General features: G+C 45.1%; 1 protein-coding gene across 2 annotated transcripts in view; it reads left to right on the forward strand.

The window, feature by feature from the left end:
- ABCC10 (ATP binding cassette subfamily C member 10) overlaps positions 1-18910 on the forward strand; it is an 86630-nt gene that overhangs the window by 40316 nt on the left and 27404 nt on the right. For both annotated transcript variants that reach the window (XM_082249854.1, XM_082249853.1), the window contains exons 8-11: positions 91-262; positions 11200-11298; positions 14329-14518; positions 14595-14672. In XM_082249854.1, coding sequence (XP_082105980.1) covers positions 91-262; positions 11200-11298; positions 14329-14518; positions 14595-14672 — 539 coding nt within the window. The remainder of the gene's footprint in view (positions 1-90; positions 263-11199; positions 11299-14328; positions 14519-14594; positions 14673-18910) is intronic.

Genomic DNA, 18910 nt, shown 5'->3' on the forward strand with positions numbered 1-18910 from the left:
CTAAATGTAGATCTGTGATCTAGTGAAGTTATCTTTCCTGATGGAGCAGTTTGTTTCCTTTTCTCATACACTTCTCCTATGTTGTTGCAGGCGCAGGGGAATGCTGTACGTGTCGCACCAGGAAGCCGGCTTTGGTTTTGTGGCGCAGGAGCCGTGGATTCAGTTTGCCACCATCAGGGATAATATCCTGTTTGGGAAGGAATATAATGAGCATCTATATAAGGAGGTTGTGGAGGCCTGCGCCCTGACCGATGACCTGAGTGTAAGTGGTTGACGGGTTAAGGGTAGGCAGGGTTTACTTTAACCAGTTCCGGACCGCCCTCCGCAGTTTCACTGCGTCAGGCAGCCCCTCCTGCGGGAACCGACGGAGTACGTTGGTCCCACGTGTGATGCTGGGGGGCGAGGGCGCGGCGGCGCGCTCCTGCCCCCACTAGGCAGCGGGGATGCTGATGCACGGGGCTGGTGGCACCAATTGCCACCGGCCATCTGCGATCGCTCCCTGCTGATAGAGAAGGACGGTCTGCTGTTGTAAACACAGCTGACCGTTCTTCTCTCTGAAATGATCACAGAGCTCCTGTGATCCTTCTATATAGGATCACAAGTCTCTATGGTCATTTCACAAGCCCCTCCCTCCACAGCTAGTAAACACTCCCCTAGGCTTACATTTAACCCTTTTATCACCCACTAGATTACCCCTTTCCTACCAGTGTCATTATTACATTAACAGTGCATATGTATAGCACTGATTACTGTAGTAATGTCACTGGTCCCCCCAAAAGTGTCAAAAACGTCAGTTAGGGGTCCGATCGGTCTGCTGCAATGTCGCAGTCCCGCTAAAAATTGCAGATTGCCGCTATTACTAGTAAAAAAAATAAAAATGACATAAATCTTTCCCCTAGTTTCTAGACGCAATAACATTTGCGAAAACCAATCAAAATACGCTTATTGCGATTTTTTTTTTTTTATCAAAAATATGTAGCAGAATACAAATTGGCCTAAAAATATGAAAAAAATTTCGATTCATACATTTTTTTTTTGGGAATGTTATATAGCAGAAAGTGAAAAATATTGTTTTTTTTTTTTTCAGAATTGTCGCTCTTTTTACTTTTATAGCGCAAAAAAAAAAAAAATCGCACAGGTGATCAAATACCACCAAAAGAAAGCTCTATTTGTGTGGAAAAAAAAGTCCATCAATTTTGTTTCAGTACAGCATTGCACGACTGCGCAATTTTCCGTTAAAATAACGCAGTGCCGGATCGCAAAAAATGGCCTGGTCATTAAGGGGGCAAATCTTCTGGTCCAGAACTGGTTAAAAGGAACCTGTCAGGGTAGATATACAGGAGCTGCCATGGCTGACTCCATGCTGATTTCATCTTTATCCACATCCTGGCTTCAGTAAGGAATCATTAACCTGGAAGATGTATGCAGAATGGAGTTCAAACTTTTCAGGCTTCACTGGTTGCATGCTTGTTCCAGGTCATATGATGGATCAGGATGACTGCCCCGGAGTCTGCACCTCTAAAACCAATTAACCGGTTGCCGACCGCCGCACGACTATGTACTGCGGCGGTCAGCCCCGGCCAGGCAGAGTGACGTATCGATACGTCACTCGCCTGTCACTGACTTGCGAGCCTATTGCGGGCAGGCGCGCGCCCGCCGCGGCTCGTTCACAGACAAGTCAGTGCGTGTGTCCGGCGGACTCGATGTCCGCCGGTCACACTACGATCGCTCCTGTGAAGGAAGAAAGGCGGAGCGGCTTATGTAAACAAGCCGCCCGTCATTCTCCCTGGTGTGAAAATGAAGATCAGACAGTTCTACTATGTAGAACCGTTGATCTTTGTTTTTACACCAATAGCAATGTCCCTGCACAGTTAGAAACACGCCCCTAGGACACACTTAACCCCTCCCTGTCCAATAAAGTTAACCCCTTCCCTGCCAGTGTCATTTTTGCAGTAACAGTGCATATGTATAGCACTGATTACTGCAGTAATGTCACTGGTACCCCCAAAAGTATCAAAAATGTCAGTGAAGGGTCCGATCTGTCCGCCGCAATGTAGCAGTACCGCAAAAAAAATCGCAGATCGCCGCCATTACTCGTTAAAAAAAAAACACCAAAAATGACAAAAATCTTTCCCTTTGTTAGTAAACGCGATAACTTTTGCGCAAACCAATCAAAATACGCTTTTTGCGATTTTTTTTTTTTACCAAACATATGTAGCGTAAAACAATTTGGCCGAAAATGTTAAAAAATTTTGATTTTTACATTTTTTTGGGGGGGAATTTCATATAAAAAATGTGAAAAATATTGTTATTTTTGCAAAAATTACGCTCTTTTTTTGTTTATAGCGCATGATCAAAAAATCGCATAGGTGATCAAATACCACCAAAAGAAAGCTCTGTTTGTGGGAAAAAAAGGACGTGAAATTCGTTTAGGTACAGCGTCACACGACCGCGCAATTGTCCGTCAAAGTCACGCAGTAAAAAATCGCAAAAAAACCCCTGGTCTTTTAGCAGCCAAATCCTCCGGGGCTTAAGTGGTTAAGATAAGTATTATATTGTTGGAAAGTAGGGTCCTACATCCATATTCTAATGCAAATAGACACAACCGGGATTTTTATTGGCAAACAAGTACAGAATTGTATAAAAAATATAAACCGCTTTAGTGATGCGTGTTAACCACTTTACCACCGGAGGATTTTGCTGTCTTCCGTCCAGGCCACTTTTTGCGATTCGGCGCTGTGCGACTTCAACTGACAATTGCGCGGTCGTGCGACGCCGTACCCAAACGAAATTTACGTCCTTTTTTTCCCACAAACAGAGCTTTCTTTTGGTGGTATTTGATCACCTGTGCGATTTTTACTTTTTGCGCTATAAACAAAAAAAGAGCGTTTATTTTGAAAAAATAACAATATTTTTAACATTTTTTTATATGAAATTCCCCCCAAAAAAGATGTAAAAACCAATTTTTTTAAAAATTTTTGGCCAATTTGTTTTATGCTACATATGTTTGGTAAAAAAAATCGCAATAAGCGTATTTTGATTGGTTTGCGCAAAAGTTATTGCGTTTACTAACAAAGGGAAAGATTTCTGTTATTTTTGGTGTTTTTTTTTTAACGCGTAATGGCGGCGATCTGCGATTTTTTTTGTGGGACTGCGACATTGCGGTGGACAGACCGGACCCCTGACTGACATTTTTGACACTTTTGGGGGTACCAGTGACATTACTGCAGTAATCAGTGCTATAAATATGCACTGTTACTGTAAAAATGACACTGGCAGGGAAGGGGTTAATTTTATTGGAGAGGGAGGGGTTAATGTATGCCTGGTGCTTACTGACGTGTAGGGGGGGAGGTGACTATGTGAGTCATGGACAGATCGGATGTCCAGCTATGCTGAACAGTCCGATCTGTCACTCCCTGTCACTATGGAGATCCGCCCGCTGTGTTTACACACAGCGGGCGGATCTCCAGACTCGATCCCCGACGATCGGGTAAGAGCAGCGGCGATCGCCGCTGCTCCTCCCCTGGCCCGACTCCCGCTGTGAATGAAAACAGCGGGAGCGAGCCTCCGGCGGCGCGTAAGCGCCGCCCAGAAGGGGGAGTGTCCAGTCACGTTAATACTACGTGGCTGGACGATAACGAACCACTCTGCCGCAGTAGTATTACTGTGAGCGGTCGTAGAGTGGTTAAAAGAGTATAAACGTTTTTAAAAAGGAAACAGTAATGCGGTCATAATGGAGGTTATATACATTACACCAGGAAAACCACACAACTCTGTCGGCTATACAGTGAGGGAAAAAAGTATTTGACCCCCTGCTAGTTTTGTTTGTTTGCCCACTGACAAAGAAATGATCAGTCTATAATTTTATTGGTCGGTTTATTTTACCAGAGAGACAGAATAACAACAAAAATATCCAGAAAAACGCATTTCAAAATAGTTATAAATTGATTTGCATTTTAATAAGTATTTGATCCCCTCAATCAGCAAGATTTCTGGCTCCCAGGTGTCTTAAAGCGGAGTTCCGGCCTCGAAATCGACATAATAGATTTTGGGCCATCCGCTTGCTTTTGGTCACCTGAAAAACAAATGGATAGTTACGATTTTTTTTTTTGTTTACTTACCTTGTTATTGAAGAAAATATACTCCCCTTTCTTCCACTTCCTCCCTCTGCGGCCGCGGCCCGCACCATTACTTCCTGCTTGCATTGATTCCATGTCATTCCCTTCTAAACAGCTCTGGGTATGCCCAGAAGCTGTGGAGGGATGACGCGCCTGCACCGGAAGTGACGAGTGGGGCCGGTGCAGTGCATTCTGGGAGAAGAGGACACGGAAGAGGACACAGAAGAGGACGCGCTGGCTTCAGCTGCCCACATCAGAGATGGCAGCGCTGGACAAGAAATTTTCAAGGTAAGTATTTCTTCTAAAAGGTAAGTGCGATCCGGGACAGTACATAGGCTATCCATTGTGGAATGTACTAGCCCTGACTGTCCTGGAGTATTTTTAGCTAAATTTCACCCCCGAGGCCGGAACTCTGCTTTAATCATAATGGAGTTTATATACATTACACCAGGAAAACCACACAACTCTATCGGCTATAACATTATGCTGACAGAAATACCCAACGTGTTTTGAACTTTATACTTTAACCACTTAAGCCCCGGAGGATTTGGCTGCTAAAAGACCAGGGGGTATTTTGCGATTCGGCACTGCGTGACTTTAACGGACAATTGCGCGGTCGCGCAACCCTGTACCTAAACTAATTTGACGTCCTTTTTTTCCCACAAACAGAGCTTTCTTTTGGTGGTATTTGATCACCTGTGCGATTTTTTTGATCATGCGCTATAAACAAAAAAAGAGCGTCAATTTTGCAAAAATAACAATATTTTTCACATTTTTTTATATGAAATTCCCCCCAAAAAAATGTAAAAATCAAAATTTTTTAACATTTTCGGCCAATTTGTTTTATGTTACATGTTTGGTAAAAAAAATCGCAAAAACCGTATTTTGATTGGTTTGCGCAAAAGTTATCGCGTTTACTAACAAAGGGAAAGATTTTTGTCATTTTTGGTGTTTTTTTTTTTTTACGAGTAATGGCGGCGATCTGCGTTTTTTTTTTTTTTGCGGTACTGCGACATTGCGGCGGACAGATCGGACCCTTGACTGACATTTTTGACACTTTTGGGGTTACCAGTGACATTACTGCAGTAATCGGTGCTATACATATACACTGTTACTGCAAAAATGACACTGGCAGGGAAGGGGTTAACTGTATTGGAGAGGGTGGGGTTAAGTGTGTCCTAGGGGCGTGATTCTAACTGTAAAGGAACATGGCTATTGGTGTAAAACCAAAGATCAACGGTCCTACATAGTAGAACCGTCTGATCTTCATTTTTACACCAGGGAGAATGACAGGCAGCTTGTTTACATAAGCCGCCTGACTTTCTCCCTTCACCGGAGCGATCGTGAGTGACCGGCAGACGATTGGGTCCGCCGGTCACACGCACTGACTTGTCAGTGAACGAGCCGGAGCGGGCGCGCGCCCGCCCACAATTGGCTCACAAGTCAGTGACAGGCGAGTGACGTACCCATACGTCACTCTGCCTGGCCAGGGCATACCGCCGCAGTATATAGTCGTGCGGCGGTCGGCGACCGGTTAAAATCTTCTTCAGGGGTAGGTGGTTGTCAAATATATCTCTCCGAATGGGTATGCTACAGGATAGGGGTGACCGCATCAATTAAAAAAAAACAAGAAACAGCTTGATGTTGCCTGCTGTCAGGAGTCCATCATAGAGAGGGGAGGGAGGGATAGCTCCTGTTTTGCACTGGAGACGCCCAATGAGGTCAGAGTCCCTGCTGTGTCTGTGGTACAAAACAGGAGTAGCTTCTCATAAGTAATGTAGCCAGCCAATTAGATTAAAAATATGACTCAAATTAGAGTGTCTCAGAAGAGTGAATGGGGTAATGAGATATCCACCCAAGTACCCGCAATCTGGTGGGATGTAGGCAGTCCCCAAATTGGGACAGGGTAAGTTACTCCTTTGGGGGGTGTCCATGCAATGGCTGATTAGAAGTTTTAAGGCACATCAAGTCTCCATAGCAGAAATGTCTTCAGACCTCATCCCCGACACATCAAGGCTCAAAAGAAGAGCTTCCCCTCTCTCCCCTGGACTCCTGGCAGCAGGCAACATCAAATTGTCCCTTGGAGTTTTAATTTATGCTGTCACCCCTATCCTGTAGCATACATATATAGGGGAGAGATATATTTAAAAACCACCTACTGACTACAACACCCCTGAAGAAGATTGTAAGGTATAACGTTCAAAACGCGTTGGATATTTGTCAGCATGATGTTACAGTAAGGGAAAAAAAGGATTTAACCCCCTGCTGATTTTGTATGTTTGCCCACTAAAAAATAAATGACCAGTCTATAATTTTATTGGTCGGTTTATTTTAAAAGTGAGAGACAGAATAACAACAAAAATATCCAGAAAAACACATTTCAAAAAAAGTTTTATAAATTGATTTGCATTTTAAAGAGTGAAATAAGTATTTGACCCCTTTGCAAAACATGACTTAGTACTTGGTGGCAAAACCCTTGTTGGCAATCACAGAGGGAAGACGTTTCTTGTAGTTGGCCACCAGGTTTGCACACATCTTAGGAGGGATTTTGTCCCACTCCTCTTTGCAGATCCTCTCCAAGTCATTAAGGTTGTGAGGCTGATTGTTTGGTAACTCGAACCTTCAGCTCCCTCCACATATTTTCTATGGGGTTAAGGTCTGGAGACTGGCTAGGCCACTCCAGGACCTTAATGGGGTTCTTCTCGAGCCACTCTTTTGTTGCCCTGGCCGTGTGTTATGGGTCTTTGTCATACTGGAATCCTCATCCACAACCTATTTTCAATGCCCTGGCTGAGGGAAGGAGGTTCTCACCCAAGATTTGATGATACATGGCCCCGTCCATCGTCCCTTTGATGTGGTGAAGTTGTCCTGTCCCCTTAGCAGAAAAACACCCCTAAAGCATAATGTTTCCACCTCCATGTTTGATGGTGGGGATGGTGTTCTTGGGGTCATAGGCAGCATTCCTCCTCCCCTCCTCCAAACACGACGAGTTGAGTTGATGCCAAAGAGCTTGATTTTGGTCTCATCTGACCACAACAGTTTCACCCAGTTCTCCTCTGAATCATTCAGATGTTCATTAGCAAACTGTACATGTGCTTTCTTGAGCAGAGGGACCTTGCAGGCGCTGCAGGATTTCAGTCCCTCGCAGTGTAGTGTGTTACCAATTGTTTTCTTGGTGACTATGGTCCCAGCTCTCTTGAGATCATTGGCAAGATTCTCCCACGTAGTTCTGGGCTGATTCCTCACCGATCTCATGGTCATTAAAACTCCACAAGGTGAGATCTTGCATAGAGCTCCAGACCAGGGGAGATTGACAGTTATTAAAGCGGAGTTCCGGGCACAAAATCAATATTTTTTTTTTGTGCCCCTCCGCTAGTTAGACATCACCTGAAAAGGAATTGGATAGTTAGTTTTTTTTTTTTTTGTTTACTCACCTTGTAATTGAAGATCGTAAATACTCACCTCAGAGTACTTCCTCCCTCAGCGCCGCGGCTCACCTGTCACTTCCTGTCTCGCAATGATTCCTGGGAGCTGAACGTCATCGCTCCCAGGAATCAATGCGACGGCACCGGCCCCGCTCATCACTTCTGGGCGACGCCGCATTCCCCTGCTAAACAGCTTCTGGGCATGCCCAGAAGCTGTGGAGGAATGCGGCGCCGCACCGGAAGTGACGAGAGGGGCCGGTGCAGGCGCATTCTGGGACAAGAAGACGCGGAAGAAGACACAGAAGAGGACCGCGCCGGCTTCAGCTGCCCACAAGAGAGATGGAAACGCTGTGGAAGAAATTTTATAAGTAAGTATTTCTTCTAAAAGGTAAGTGCGAACCAGGACAGATCAGAGGCTAGCCATTGTGGAATGTGCTAGCCCTGACTGTCCTGGGGGTATGTTTATTGAAAAATGACTTCTGTGCCCGGAACTCCGCTTTAAATAATCCCACCAACTGTTGTCACCCTCTCACCAAGCTGCTTGGCGATGGTCTTGTAGCCCATTTCCACCTTGTGTAGGTCTACAATCTTGTCCCTGACATCCTTGGACAGCCCTTTCACCTTGGCCATGGTTGAGCGATTGGAATTTGATTGATTGCTTCTGTGGACAGGTGTTTTTTTATACAGGTAACAAGCTGAGATTAGGAGCACTCCCTTTAAGAGAGTGCTCCCAATCTCAGCTTGTTACATGTATAGAAGACATCTGGGAGCCAGAAATATTGCTGATTGATAGGAGGATCAAATACTTATGAAAATGCAAATTAGTTTATAACTTTTTTGAAATGCGTTTTTCTGGATATTTTTGTGACAAAAAAGGGGTAATGGTCTGGTTTCCTCCAGAGCACTCCTCCATCCCAATAACTATATCAACACAAAAAGAATTGGCCCATGGGACTTTATATGAGGGACGTGCTCAGTGGCTGGAAATGATAGACATGCACAGTATTTAGACACCCACTGTGCCCATCAATGGTCTGTTTTCGCTCCCGGCTGGCAATGCAATCTTGGTGGCCCCCCCCTCTTTCTTTTTTGCTTGTTTTTCATTTATTGTTACTATTATTATTATCCCTGGTTGTTACAATGTGCATTATTGGGTCAATACAACCAGTCTTTTCTTTAGTTTATCCATGCTATTTTCATGTCAGAGTGGCCCCCTGTGCCAGATGGTGTTCCAGTCTTTTCCCGGGAGCTGCGATGTACATTGTAGGGAGGGTCCAGCTGGCCCCCCCCTCGCTGTCCCCGCCCATCCCCTCACATTGGGATGAGCGGGTCCACCTGTTACATCGGCGTCATGTTGCACCCCTAGCGCTGTGCGTCAGTGCCCTCACTGACGTACTTACGCCACTGCGTGCCGTTATATCTACGGGACGGGAAGGTCCGCTCTCAGCGTGCCTTTCCCGCATGAGATCACAGATGCCTCGGCTCTGTTTGATCTGCCTTCACCCGTGCATGACGCTAGGGTCCCTCTCTTGTTGCCGGCCACGGAGTAACCTGTCAGGTCAGTCACTGGATCATTCCATTTCCCCTCCTTTTTCCCGATCACTTCCCCGAGGCCAACACTCCATTCACTCCCTATTGCACTCTCCACCCTTTACATCACCTCCTCCACACACTGCTTTTCCATTTGCACTCGTTCCACCCTTTACATCACCTCTTTCACACACTGCTTCTCCATATTCTTATCAATTTCTTGGCTTTTGGGCTCTTTCCTTTTTATTACCCTTCTTTTCTTCCCTTCCTTTTCCCTCCTTTCTTTTTCTTCCCCCCCCCCTCCCCTTTTCCCTCCCTCCCTTCTCTCTTTTTTCCTCCCCCTTCCCCTTCCTCCTTCTGTTTCCTTGTTCTTCCCTTCTTCTGCCCCCCCCCCCCTATTCCCTTCCCTTCCCCCCCCATCCTACTTTCTTTCCCTTACCTCTTCTACACTTTTTCAGTCACCCCATGCATTGTCACATCAGTCCTTCCCACCTGTCACCAATTATACCAGTTTAATTCCATTGTGAGCACATTTGCCACATATTCACTATTTTTGACAATTATTACACAACAGGTTTGGAAGGTTTTCTGTTATACACTCACACTTGCCTGCCATGGGACCCCCTCTCTGGTTGCCGGCACTCTGGGACCCTTCAGCTCCCGGGTCAGACGTGACGCACCACTGCCATACAGAGGTCCACTCTTGCCATTTGAGCTTGTTCGATCTGTGAGTATACAGTACTCCCTCAGCTCCTTTTACTATATTTGAACCTTTTTCATTTTCAATTTTACCTCTACTGCACCCTGTAACAACATTGTCCTTTTATAGAAACACATTGAATATATTGATCTCTGAAGAAGGGAGAGTGCTCCCGAAACGCGTCAGATCACAACATATATATTCCACTGTGACGTCATCTTACTATATCATTTTTGTTACTTTCGAAGCAAGAGGTCACACCAAGTTGCCTACTTCAAGTATAAATACATCATGTTATCATCATGTTACATGTTATGCATATTTTAGGCCATTGAGCTATAACAGTATGTGCCACTGAGCAATTATTGTTATTTTATGCAATAAAATCAATCGTTATTTTATCTAAATACTGTGCATGTCTATCATTTCCAGCCACTGAGCACGTCCCTCATATAAAGTCCCGTGGGCCAATTCTTTTTGTGTTTCTGGATATTTTTGTTGTTATTCTGTCTCTCACTGTTAAAATAAACCTACTATTAAGATTATAGATTGATCATTTCTTTGTCAGTGGGCAAACGTCCAAAATTAGCAGGGGATGAAATCGTTTTTTCCCTCACTGTATAGCCGACAGAGTTGTACGGTTTTCCTGTTGTAATGTATATAACCTCCATTATAACCGCATTACCGTTTTCTCTTTAAACTGTCATACTATTTTAACATGTTAAAGTGGAGTTCCGGCCTATTTTGCAACTTTAGTGATTCCTGGAGTGCTCGCTATGCTGATCAACAATTGGGCATTTTCAATTTTTTTCGGGGGTCCCTTACCTAATTTTCAGGGCATTTTTGATTGTACTTCCTCCTTCTCCCCCCTCTGTGGCCACCGACATCACTTCCGCCTTCGCATTGCATCCTGGGAGCTGTTTGTCATCACTCCCAGGAGGCTGGAATCAGGAAGAACTCCCAGAATACTCCCTGGAATCAGGAAGAAGGACACAGCAGATTACACTGTGGCTTCAGATGCCCACGTCTAAGATGGCCGCTCCCAGACAGCATTTTTAAAAGTAAGATTTTGACTAAAATCCAATACCGTACACCTTGTAAGTATGAGAATAGCGATTCTGTAAAGGGCGATGGATTAGTATTATAGGGGTATTTTTAGTTAAAAAAGGTATTTGAGGCCGGAACTCCGCTTTAAGCTGTTTATATTTTTTATACAATTGTGTACTAATTTGCCCGTAAAAACCCCACGCAGAGGGTTGTGTCTATCTGAAACCAGTTATGGCAGAATCTGCTATACAAATATGCCAGTAGGGGACAGTAAGGGATGCTGGGCTCAGTAGTTCTGCTTACAGTTGTACATTTTAGGAGTCAAGTGAGCATCACATTTTACCCTCAATAGTGAGCACAAAGTATTGTTTCATTACAGATATTTCCATTTGGAGATCAGACTGAGGTCGGGGAGAACGGTGTCACTCTCAGTGGGGGACAGAAGGCTCGAGTCAGCCTGGCCCGGGCTGTGTATCAAGTAAGGCAACAAAGAACTGTATAGACATTGTTAAAGCAGAACTAAACAATATCGGAGCCCCACAAACTGAATACACTATTTCATTTCAGCATTTCTAGCTGCAGCCATCTTGAATGAAGGCAGATGATTCGTGTAGGATTTGCTTCCTGGAATCCATCTGCCCTTAGATTAGGTGTACTGGCGGGAGGGCATGCTTAGATGAGAAAGCCCATTCCTCCATATGAAAGAAAAAAATGCCCATGAAGACTCCTGGTACAGTATCTCACAAAAGTGAGTACACCCCTCACATTTTTGTAAATATTTTATTATATCTTTTCATGTGACAACACTGAAGAAATGACACTTTGCTACAATGTAAAGTAGTGAGTGTACAGCTTGTATAACAGTGTAAATTTGCTGTCCCCTCAAAATAACTCAACACACAGCCATTAATGTCTAAACCGCTGGCAAAAAAAGTGCATACACGCCTAAGTGGAAATGTCCAAATTGGGGCCAAAGTGTCAATATTTTGTGTGACCGCCATTATTTTCCAGCACTACCTTAACCCTTTTGGGCATGGAGTTCACCAGAGATTCACAGGTTGCCACTGGAGTCCTCTTCCACTTCTCCATGACAACATCATGGAGCTGGTATATGTTATAGACCTTGCGCTCCTCCAACTTTTATTTGAGGATTCCCCACAGATGCTCAATAGGGTTTAGGTCTGGAGACATACTTGGCCAGTCCATCACCTTTACCCTCAGCTTCTTTAGCAAGGCAGTGGTCATCATGGAGGTGTGTTTGAGGTCAATATCATGTTGGAATACTGCCCTGTGTCCCAGTCTCTGAAGGGAGGAGATCATGCTCTGCTTCAGTATGTCACAGTACATGTTGGCATTCATGGTTCCCTCGATGAACTGTAGCTCCCCAGTGCCGGCAGCACTTGTCTTTGTACTCCTCACCTGATTGCTGCCACACACGCTTGACACCATCTGAACCAAATAAGTTTATCTTGGTCTGATCTGACCACAGGAGATGGTTCCAGTAATCCATGTCCTTAGTCTGCTTGTCTTCAGGAAACTGTTTGCACGCTTTCTTGTGCATCATCTTTAGAAGAGGCTTCCTTCTGGGACGACAGCCATGCAGACCAATTTGATGCAGTGTGTGGTGTATGGTCTGAGCACTGACAGGCTGACCCCCCACCCCTTCAACCTCTGCAGCAATGCAGGCAGCACTCATACATCTATTTCCCAAAGACAACCTCTGGATATGACGCTGAGCTTGTGCACTCAACTGCTTTGGTTGACCATGGCGAAGCCTGTTCTGAGTGGAACCTGCCCTGTTAAACCGCTGTATGGTCTTGGCCACCGTGCTGCAGCTCAGTTTCAGGGTCTTGGCAAGCTTCATAAATCTTGTGTTGAGTTATTTTGAGGGGACAGCAAATTTACACTGTTATACAAGCTGTACACTCACTACTTTTACATTGTAGCAAAGTGTCATTTCTTCAGTGTTGTCACATGAAAAGATATAATAAATTATTTACAAAAATGTGATAAGTGTACTCACTTTTTTGAGATACTGTACATACATCTCTAACGTGGGTGTATATGCGTCTGTTCACATGTGAGATTTTAGGCATGTAGGTGTTTATGCTTTTATACTTTTGGATTATAATCGTAGTCAGATATTAGTACATGGTTTTAAGATTAAGCCCACATGCCCTTCTTCCTCTTTTCTTCTCCTTTTTCCCGGTAGTAGTTGATACCCATCAGGATATGAGGGGAGTTATAATACCATAGGGCGAGTGTGCCCCTGGGATTAACCACACACTGCGCGCTAGTTTTCCTGTCTTGTTGGTATCCAGTTGACGGTGACTGGCCTGCCTTGTAAGCACATTCCCTGTGAGACACATACAACCATATGATTTGGAAAAATTTCTATGCAAAATGTGATTGGATGCACACACTCTCATATGTAGAAGTTGGTGACAACATGTTTGGGGCAGTCCATATTCAGGCCAGAACTCAGGGGGCCCCCTGTCAAGTATGGGTTCATCCACCTGGCCATATCCTGGGTGTCCCCCTAGTGATAGGATGGTGTGATCCCCCTAGACAGTGTGCGTCCCAGCGTGGGATGCACTGAGTTACCGCACCTACAGTGAGGGTAAGGGTGGAAGTGATGGCATTGTGTTGTTCCCAAGTCCCAGTGTGGAACACACTGGGCAGTTGCATCCCTAGAGAGGGTATGGGCAGAAGTGACATCTGCCATTTTGCACGTTGTTTTTTAATATAAACCCTTCTTTTAGCATGTTACTCACATCGCTAGAATACTATGATGGTGTTCATATGCACGAGTTGGGTCGAGGGGGTTTGTTGCCTGATTCCACTATGCAAATGAGCATCATGTGATTATGATGGAACCTGCCCTGTTAAACCGCTGTATGGTCTTGGCCACCGTGCTGCAGCTCTGTTTCAGGGTCTTGGCAAGCTTTTAATCTTGTGTTGAGTTATTTTGAGAGGACAGCAAATTTACACTGTTATACAAGCTGTACACTCACTACTTTACATTGTAGCAAAGTGTAATTTCTTCAGTGTTGTCACATGAAAAGATAGAATAAAATATTTACAAAAATGTGGGGGGTGTAGTCACTTTCGTGAGATACTGTATGTATGACATCATTTGGCCTAGGCCAGAAATCAGGAAGCAGCTAAAGAAATGTAAAAATTTAAAACAAGAAAATATAATCTACCTTCCTATCAATTTACTAATGCTAGTAGAATAAGGATTAAAAATAGTTAATTTTAATTGAGAAAGTTTAGTTCTGCTGTAATGTAATAAGCCCCATCCACCAGACTCCTCCCAATCCCCCTTAGACCCCACCCCTCATCCTGCTTAGCAGGACTGGATGGTAAAGAAGAGGTCTAATGGTTGTGGTGGGAGCTATTCTTTGATTTTCAGAGCCCCGCCTCCTCATGTACACAGCTCCGCCTTTTTAGGTACACCAGGGGATGTGAAGGGTAAACTGATGTGGATTCATCTTTTCCCTCTCAGGAGAAGGACATATATCTGCTGGATGACCCCCTTGCTGCAGTAGATGCGGATGTGGCCTCTCATCTCATGGAGAAATGCATCCTGGGTATTTTGAGGCACAGGACTCGGATTCTCTGCACTCACCGGACTGAGCTGCTGGAAAAAGCTGATCTTCTCGTTCTGATGGATGATGGGAAAATTATCCAGACTGGTAAGAGACACAGGTGTGCAACCTCTAATACTGTCCTCTGCCAGGAACTGAATGTATTGTGCTTGTAATATTCCAGGACCTCCGGAAGAGATCATGGCTTTGCTTGAAGCTTCTCCCAAACTCAAGGTCTCCAAAAGAGAAACACAAGAAAAAGGTAATCCTTATACATGATCACCTGTCCAGCTGACACCTCCCACATCTGATCACTTGACCAGCTGACACCTCCCACATCTGATTACTTGACCAGCTGACACCTCCCACATCTGATCACTTGACCAGCTGACACCTCCCACATCTGATCACTTGACCAGCTGAAACCTCCTGAAATCTGATCACTTGACCAGCTGACACCTCCCATATTTGATCACTTGACCAACTGACATCTCCCACATCCAATCACTTGACCAGCTGCATCCCCCTTATCCAGTCACCTGACCATGGGGATACCTTCCATGCCCCATCACCTGACCATGTGACACCTTCCATGCCCCATTACTTGACCATGTGACACCTTCCATGCCCCATTACTTGACCATGTGACACCTTCCATGCCCCGTCACCTGACCAGCTTACATTTCCCCCATCCAATCATCTGACCAGCTGCCCCCTCTTCTTTACCAATCACCTAACCAGCTGTCACTTGATCAGCTGACACCTGCCACATCTAATCGCCAGATTAACTTACACCTCACCCATCCAAACACCTGGCCAGCCTTCCTCCCTCTATGTGCCATCACCTGACCAGCGTATATCTCCTCCATCCAAATACATGACCAGCTAACTTTTCCCCCATCCAATCACCTGACCAGCTGACATCTACCATATCCATATCCAAACCTCTGGCCAGCTTACACCTCCCTTATGCCATCACATGACCCACTTACACCTCATATCTATTCACCTGACTCTACTACCTACCATGTCTTATCGCCTGAGCCGCTGACACCCACTTATCAAATCACCTGACAAGCTTACACCTCCTCTGTGCCATCACAAGACTAAGTTACATCTCTCATATCCAATTAGCTTACCCTACCACCTCCCACATACCATCATCTGATCAGTTTCCACCTTTAGTTTATATTATTTAACTGAGCTGTAGGTGTGTCCCATATCTGATCACCTGACCTGGAACTCACCTTTGGTTGCTGGAGACATGTGCTATATGTGATCACCTGACCTGGTACTCTCTTGTGTCAGCTGGAGACATGTCTCATAGTTGATCACATGACCCAGTACCCTCCTGTGGGAGGTAGAGACATGTCCTATAGCTGATCACCTGACCTAGTACCCTCCTGTATCAGCTGGAGACATGTCCCATAGCTGATCACCTGACCGAGCACCCCCTATGTCAGCTGGAGACATGTCCTATTAAGAAATATACTCTTTGGAAGAGGCTTCTTTCTGGGACCACAGCCATGCAGACCAATTTGATGCAGTGTGCGGCGTATGGTCTGAGCACTTACAGGCTGACCGCCACCCCTTCAACCTCTGCAGCACTCATACGTCTATTTCCCAATGACAACCTTTTCGATATGAGCACATGCACTCAACCTCTTTGGCAGACCATGGCGAGGCCTGTTCTGAGTGGAACCTGTCCTGTTAAATCGCTGTATGGTCTTGGCCTCCGTGCTGCAGCTCAGTTTCAGGGTCTTGGCAATCTTCTTATAGCCTAGGCCCCCTTTATGTAGAGCAACCATTCGTTTTTTCAGATCCTCAGAAAGTTCTTTGCCATGAGGTGCCATGTTGAACTTCCAGTGACCAGTATGAGAGAGTGAGAGCGATAACACCAAATTTAACACACCTGCTCCCCATTCACACCTGAGACCTTGTAACACTAATGAGTCACATGACATCGGGGAGGGAAAATGGCTAATTGGGCCCAATTTGGACATTTTCACTTAGGGGTGTACTCACTTTTGTTGCCGGCGGTTTAGACATTAATGGCTGTGTGTTGAGTAATTTTGAGGGGGACAGCAAATTTACACTGTTTTATACAAGCTGTACACTCACTACTTTACATTGTAGCAAAGTGTCATTTCTTCAGTGTTGTCACATGAAAAGATAGAATAAAATATTTGCAAAAATGTGAGGGGTGTACTCACTTTTGTGAGATACTGTACATCTCTAACGTGGGTGTATATGCGTCTGTTCACGTGTGAGATTATAGGCATGTAGGTATTTATGCTTTTATACTTTTGGATTATAATCGTAGTCAGATAGTAGTACATGGTTTTAAGATTAAGCCCACATGCCCTTCTTCCTCTTTTCTTCTCCTTTTTCCCAGTAGTAGTTGATACCCATCAGGATATGAGGGGGGTTATAATATCATAGGGCGAGTGTGCCCCTGGGATAAACCACACACTGCACACTGGTTTTCCTGTCTTGTTGGTATCCAGTTGACGGTGACTGGCCTGCCTTGTAAGCACATTCCCTGTGAGACACATACAACCATATGATTTCTCAATAACCCGTGGTTGTGTGTGGATAACTATTTACTCTCCCTATGTGCATACATTAGGCATGTGCATGTTTATACGAGCACATTTAGACATATATTTGCTAGTGTGCATATAGCCCCACACGGTTGTGGGGATAAAGGGGTTTGGATTCACTTAGAAAAAATCCTATGCAAAGTGTGATTGGATGCACACACACTCATATGTAGAAGTTGGTGACAACATGTTTGGGGCAGTCCATCTTCAGGCCAGAACTCGGGGCCCCCTGTTAAGTATGGGTTCATCCACCTGGCCATATCCTGGGTGTCCCCCTAGTGATAGGTTGGTTTGATTTCCCTAGACAGTGTGCGTCCCAGCGTGGGATTCACTGAGTTACCGCACCTACAGTGGGGGTAAGGGTGGAAGTGATGGCATCGTGTTGTTCCCGAGTCCCAGTGTGGAACACACCGGGCAGTTGCCTCCCTAAAGAGGGTATGGGCGGAAGTGACGTCTGTTATTTTTAATATAAACACTTTTTTTTAGCATGTTTCGCACATCACTAAAATACTATGATGGTGTTCAAATGCATGAGTTGGGTCGAGGGGGTGGGTTGCCTGATACCACTATGCAAATGAGCATCATGTGAATATATACACCCCATAGGGGCGGTCTAAGTATCTGATCACTCCCTTGCCTCATCATGTCTGATGGTATAAGTAGGGTCAGGACACTGCTCAGTTGGCTCTGAAGAAGAGGCAGGACCTTGAAACGCATGCCGTTAGCTAATTACCATGGACGTTACAGCTATGATGTGATACTTTGGACATTCAAAGCCACTTTGATGTGATATGCCTTTGTCAAACGTATGTTTGTGAGCAGGACTTTTTTTTCAGTGGGAACGCGGGGGAACGCAGTTCTGGCACCTCCAGAACTGACTGTATGTAATAGTAAGGGGTGCTGAGGTGTGCTGCAGGGTCTATTGATGCTTGCTGTGAGGGGATCTACTCTAACTGGAGGGGATATATTTTACCAAGGGAGTCTATTGTTGCTGGTGGGGGATCTATTGTTGCTGGGGATGTGTTCTATGTTGCTGGGGGGTCAGTTTTTGCTGGGAGAGATCTACTGTTGAGGGAGGGGTCGATTGATGCTAGCTGTAGGGAGATCTGTTGTTGCTGCCAGAGTCTATTGTTCCTGGGGGGGGGGGGGGGGATTTTGTGGTCCATTGTTAGGTACGATCTATTGTTGCTGGCTGCAGGGGATCTATTTTACTACTTCTCCCTGGAGAAGAAACGCCTGAGGGGAGACATGATAGCAATTTTTAAATATCTCAATTGGGATCTCAGCTTAGAAAAAAAGCTGTTCAGTTGAAAGGATTGCATGAGGACTCGAGGGCATACAATGCGATTAGAGGAGAAGCGTTTTAACCTCAGGCAACGTGGGGGGTTCTTTACTGTTAGGGCTACAAGATTGTGGAATTCTCTACCATAAGAGGTGGTTTCTGCGGGAAGTATGGTGGCTTTCAAAAGACTCTTAGACTTACATCTCAAGGATCAGAACATTCAGGGGTATGTGAGATGATTACAGCCACACACACCTACACAGGTTGAACTGGATGGACTATTGTCTTTATTCAACCTCACCTACTATGTAACGTTTCTTGTTATCACTCCCAAATTATATACAAAATTACTTAGCACCACAAAATGATATTTGGTTCTGTATTGTCTAAAAGGGCAGTATTGGGAGGTGGGTAGGGGATGGAGTCAAGGAATGGTGGTAGGGGGTGGAACCAAGGAATGGTGCTCGGAGGTGGGTAGTGGGTGGAACCAAGGAATGGTGCTCAGAGGTGGGACCAAGGAATGGTGCTCGGAGGTTTGTAGGGAAAAGGAGTACCTCAGAAGGAGGGGAGTTCCTTGCACCTATTGTCTGAGAAAAAAAGCCCTGTTTGTGAGTA

The sequence above is a fragment of the Pelophylax lessonae genome, assembly GCF_965119305.1.
Source record: "Pelophylax lessonae genome assembly, chromosome: 3".
Taxonomy (NCBI): domain Eukaryota; kingdom Metazoa; phylum Chordata; class Amphibia; order Anura; family Ranidae; genus Pelophylax; species Pelophylax lessonae.